The 6003-nt window shown below is 34.2% G+C and overlaps 1 protein-coding gene across 1 annotated transcript; it reads right to left on the bottom strand.

Annotated features, from left to right (window-relative positions):
• Window positions 1-1534: 1534 nt before the first annotated feature.
• Window positions 1535-1962, bottom strand: LOC113231136 (coiled-coil-helix-coiled-coil-helix domain-containing protein 1). The gene has a single exon (XM_026465326.1). It carries the CDS (start codon window positions 1907-1909, stop codon window positions 1535-1537), a length of 375 nt encoding a protein of 124 aa, XP_026321111.1. The 5' UTR covers window positions 1910-1962.
• Between the last annotated feature and the right edge of the window lie 4041 nt (window positions 1963-6003).

Below are 6003 nucleotides of genomic sequence, written 5' to 3'. Positions count from 1 at the left end.
TTTACATAGAACATACACAAAAGGAGACTGCACTAACTTTAGGAGGAATTTGATATTAACAGGTCAAGGGGTTAGGGGAAAGAGGGAAAGGGGTTTATCATACAGAGGAATGACAATACAGTTGCAGTTTAAAAAACCTGAGCACACTTGCACAGAGAGTGGTCTCAAACAAAAATCATAACCAAGAACACTGGAGTGTATACTGACGCGTATGTGAGTTAGAAATAATTTTTTTCGGAATCTATTATTTCCTAGTGAAGAATTTTTTTTATTACAACAAATTTGCTAAAAAATCCAATAGTGGTAGGAGCAGCACCCCAAAATTTGGTCAATAACAAAATATTATGTAAAGGAAACAAAACTTGTGAGGCATTATCAATGTGTAAAATTGTTATGTTTATATATCACTAATTTGGATTTATGAATATTTTTCAATTGTCACTATAATAATTTACTTGTTATTGCAAGGAGTGCTGCAGAATGTTTAGACGACACTCAACATCTAAGAATAATAGGTGTCACCAAGCTTAGAAACAGTAATGTCACCTACATGTTGCCACTGCAATCTGTCCAGTTTACTACCTTAACTAAAAGTATTACTGGATATTTTTTACTTTATTGCCACTCAATCTTTATTTCACAGGTAAGCTATTCTATTACACTTGAAACAGTATATCAATGGAATTCTACTACTCATTGTAAAACAGATTCCCCTCATAAGAATGAATAAGAAACTCAAGAGGTTGTACATTGTAAATAAATATTTGTCACTTACGAAATTTATATCATAAACCAAGACATTCTGCAAGAGGTAATAAAGTCACACACATTAAAGTCAAATCAAAATGCTTATAATGGATAAAAATACCAAAGAAAACATTTGTTGCTGTGTTCCCTTAAAGGGGGTGTTTGAGTCAATAGTTTTATAAAATTTCAATGCCTATTTATATATGGCAAAAACCTAGGAGCCAATATTCAATTCCGAGTCTCACAATCTCCAAATACCTTTTTGTGATTATTTGATGATTTGGCATAATCGAAATAATTAAATTTAGCATAATATCCATTGATACCTCTCACGTATGCCACAAATAGCATTTTTTACTTATTAAGTTACGTAATTTTTAAAAAACGTTATTAAGTTAAGTAAATATACACCTTTTTATGTATATTATAGGTTCCATATTTAAAAGTAAAGAAATCACTCTGTTTTGTGACAAAAGCATAGCAAAAAATGCTATTTTGTGTAGGTATCGACATTCACCTAGAGGTTTTATAGAACCTGGAAGACAAATTATAGTGAATTATGTTTTAAAGTTTTGGTCTCTATTGTAAAGTTATTATTTGCAAACCAATGACAATACTGACATGCAGATACTTTCTATCTTCTGATATTTCTCTTTGAAAATAAAAACCTTACAATAATTTCACTCTTTAATCACATAAATACAAACTAATAAAAATTAAAACACATCTTTTGATGACATTCTGCAATAGTCTTGCACACAAGGCCAACAATTCAACTATTTAACCTTTACTTCTTTGGCGGAAAAGATTTTAACAACTGATTCATTTGTCTATGCGTTAGATTCTTCTCTCCTGGTACTAGAATACCTTTTTTCCCCTGTTCCCTTTGAGTTTGCATTTTGTCCATATAGGCCTTATAACAACCTTGAAAACTCGATACTTCTTTCGCACACTGTGCTTGGTCAAACTCATGCTTTTTAAAACAAGCGAACATCACCGTCATCTCCTGCATACAAGCAGCTTCCTTCATTTTATCACTCTTTCCTGATACCGTCTTCTTCAATGCAAGAGGTAGCAACATTTGAAAAGGAACTGGTTCTTTTTGGTATCTCCTCGAGTTGTGCCTCGAAGGAGCACTGGATAAAACTTGTGTTATCCTCATTTCGATATATTAACAACAATTTTAGTGAAAAATACAAAATTTCAAGTGAAACTTTGAGGTTATGAAATTGAAGTTTTTCGTTTGGTTTAGAAACAGTAGTTTGACATTAACATTCGTTTAGAAATTTTTATATTTTCAAAAGTCAGTTTGTCATCAAGCTGTGGACTTTATTTGATTTTACCCAAAGTTAATGTAACTTGTTAAAGTGGCAGGGAAAGACTGGATGAAAAAGACACAAGACCGGAAGCAATAGCGTTCATTGGGAAAACACCTACCTAAGCATTCTGCGGATAATGGTTGGAAAAGAAGAAGGCCACATGTATATAACACGAAAAAAAGCTTTTACGTACTGGAAAAGGCATGTTATCAAATAACTTTGTCCTAATAATAACTAAATAACTTTTGCGACGTATTCATGGATTATGCTAATCAAATTTTATCAGTTTTATTGAACTTAGAATGGGCTATAAAGTTAGATAGATAATATAGTTTTGTCTTTAGCATTTAACTTAATATGATAAATGAAAATAGTTATCGCATTCCACAATGATATATGTTCTCATTAAGAGAATTAGCGTATGTTCTGAACACCTACTATTATAGGTAGGTATAATGCTTATGAAGTATTGTCAACTTTGTCACCACAGAATTTGACATCCTCGTCACAGCAGCACTTTAGACATTAGACGGAGAAGTCCCGGGTTCGATTCCATTAGGACCAATTACTTTTATAAAATTGTTTCTGATATCGATGTTGTGGGTGCCCAGGAGTTAATTTTGTTACTATGGTACCTAAATAGCAAAGAATACTTTCCAATAGTTCAATTAATTCTGTAATTGCTTGGCGCGTTATCTATTTATTTGAATATTCCAATGCGTTATATTGAACTAGCAAACTCGTTATTTATAAATCATAGAGTTAATTTGGCACGTTCTCTTCTTATCAATGTCGATGATTAAACAATGTCTGCGATTTAAAACAACTCTGAGTGGCACTGCAACAGTTAAGGATAGACGTGTCGCTTACAACAAGCGCACTACCTTTTTCGTAAACTACCTACCTTTTATTATAAAAAAATACAGTCGGTTAATTATGATAATAATAATAACAATAACAGACACGCTCATAGCCCCGCACTAGGGAAACCCTGTATCAGGGGTGCCATGGACATAGACAACCACAAATTACACGGCCATACAAATATTTCTCCCGGCCGGCCCGGGAATAGTAACCGTTCTGCCGCGGATATAATTATTATTACATTACGTTTATATCTAAAAAAATTATTATAATTTATCCATTAATTAAGTATGTTCAACAAACACTGACTTATAAAACAGATAACCATTGACTTAAGTACTCTGTTTGTAGCAGTGTCTCAGAAATTCCTACCTTGGAATAATTCTGACATGCTTTTTTAATCTAAAATCCTTGAACTGTCTTTTGAAGACCAGTTGGTTTTTAAAATTTTAAATTTATTTAGGGATTGATTATATATTTTTATATTGAATGGTCTTTGGTCGAAAAGTAAACAACAAAGCAGTCTTATCAGCAATATGGAAAGTGACAATTTGCACATACCTAATACCACTGTCACCACTGCCGCCCGCGCCGGCGCCGTTACTTGGAAGGGCGCACGTGACATTTTTTCAAAAAAACTGTTGTATACTGCCGTGAACAATAAAAAAGGCCGATCTGGCACTATTTAAATTTGTTTCTAGGTAAGAAAAGTATTTTTTTTTTAAATTTGTGAATTTCATTTCTTTAAACATTATTTTCTCGGTTTTGAAATTTTGTCACAAGCGCCTTTTCAACTACCTAACGGCGGCAGAATGTATAATTTTATTTGAAATTTACCATGAGTAGAGCCGAAAGGTTCACAACCCTCAGGAAACGTATATAAGTCCCCAACCCGCATTGGGCCAAGGTGGCGGACTATTTTTTTTTTTTTTTTTTTTTTATTGCGACTCGACAAAATGACTGCACCGCGCCTGATGGAAAGTGCGAATACAGTCCAGAGATGAGAGTAACGGATGGAAAACACAAATATCTTCACTCCGTCACTATCATTTTGCCGGTCTGGCCTATACCCTATACTATGGCCTATACCCTCGCCTGAGAGGAGACCTGTGTCCAACAGTCGGACGTGGAAATGGATTGATGATGATATATGTATCTGTGGTCAGTAGTAAGGCGACGTTAAATGCCTTTCCAGTTAAATCGAAGGATTTTTTTGTGTTCGATCTTTGTAGCACATAATAAAGACGACGACGAAGTTAAATCATTTGTATCTTATTAGTGTCTTCTTCTTAACGTATCGATAATTTAGATTTATTTATTATCGTGTGAACTTTACATTATTATATACAATATATTGTATTACAAGAATCGTTACAAATAGTAATAAACGTTACATTTAAAAAAATTACAAATATCCAGTACAAGTTTTGCACTACATAATTTTAACATAGTTAATGTAGTTATCTGAAATAATGTAGGAACATATTAAATAATATAATAATAATTATGTCAATATAATGATTGTATGCATTAAGTTTATGTAATTTATTCATTTCTGTAAAATAATATTTATACCTAATAATCTACAAATTACAACATATATTACAAGACCATGTTCCTATATTCTTCAGTGGAATAATACGCATTATCCAACAAAAAGTCCTTCAGTCAACGATCAAATGTTTCATCATTAGGCTCATTTTTTAAGTCAATGGGTAGATGCTCATAATAAGTCGGGCCGATTACGCGCGGATTTTTTTCAGTGAGTGCTAACCGTCGCGGTACGACCCTCAGTCGTCCTGTGGAGCAAGTGTTATAACGGCTTTCATGCCTTTCAAAGTTGTGTAATATTTTTCGCATGAATGTGATTAATCCATATAAATACATCGAATACATCCTAAGCAAGTATCCTCATTGCTCGTTTTTAAATAATTAATACCCTGTCAGAATCAGTGGAGTCGCCCCATAGAATGGTACCATACGACATTATGGAGCGAAAATATGTGAAATATGTTTGTCGTAGTATGCAATCTGTAACGACAGGTTTTAATTTTTTTTAGTGCATAAGCCGCACTGCTTAGTCTACCAAACATAGAATTTATATGACGCTTCCACGTTAAATTGTCATCCAGAATGAATCCTAAGTACTTAATGTGGTCAGTTATGGGCTTTGGACTATCTAAACACGTTGGCCTCGGGATTGATTTACCAGAGAACAATATTAAACTAGATTTAGCAGCATTTAGTATGAGACCATTGGAAGTGAACCATTTCATCAGACTCATATGGACATTTCCTAGTTTTATATAGAGTTCGTCGTAAGTTCGGGCACACACAATTACAGTGGTAACATCAGCGAACAAAACCAATAAACCATCAGTGATATGGGACGGTAGGTCATTAATAAATGTCACGAAGAGGGTATTTCCTAATGAAGATCCTTGAGGAATTCCATGTTTCACGTCACCTCCACTACTGCGTATTTTTTTCCCACCTGATATTACTTCAACTGTCTGAATTGTGCGTGATAAAAATGATTTCAGAAGATCGTATGTTTTGCTTCGCATACCATAGTGACATAGTTTCTCCAAGAGTAATTCGCGACTGATTGCATCAAACGCTTTTGACAGGTCTCAACATCATTACTGCTACTTTGGACTTACCATCCAACCCCGTAATTATTGAATCCACCAGTCTCTGTGCAGCCGCTGTGATGGACCGGTACTTACGATAGGCATATTGGTTGTTTGCCACAAGATCATTGCATTCTAAATGTGACATTAGGTGAGAGGAAATAATCGACTCAATTATCTTTAAAATAATTGGTACAATAGTTATAGGTCTATAATTATCAACTCTGCTCATCTCACCTTTGCCCTTGTACACAGGACATACACGCGTGCTCTTTAGCACGTTAGGATACACTCCCGTGCAGAACATCTCATTGACGACTTGTTCCAGTAGAGTTGATGTGACTGGCCAGGCAATTATAAGTACATTTACTGATATGTCCTGTGTAGCGGTAGCCTTATTCACTAGGTGTTTCAAACATTTGTTAAGTGTGTTTTTTGTA

This window comes from Hyposmocoma kahamanoa, unplaced genomic scaffold, assembly GCF_003589595.1.
Source record: "Hyposmocoma kahamanoa isolate Upper Pololo Valley unplaced genomic scaffold, ASM358959v1 64, whole genome shotgun sequence".
NCBI classification, from domain to species: Eukaryota; Metazoa; Arthropoda; class Insecta; order Lepidoptera; family Cosmopterigidae; genus Hyposmocoma; species Hyposmocoma kahamanoa.
Note: the sequence above shows the minus strand (reverse complement) of the source record. Positions and strands in the feature narration are given on the sequence as shown.

What these genes read in the sequence shown, in the direction of transcription:
- LOC113231136 (XM_026465326.1), bottom strand. Translation starts at nt 1,909, where the DNA reads ATGAGGATAACACAAGTTTTATCCAGTGCTCCTTCGAGGCACAACTCG.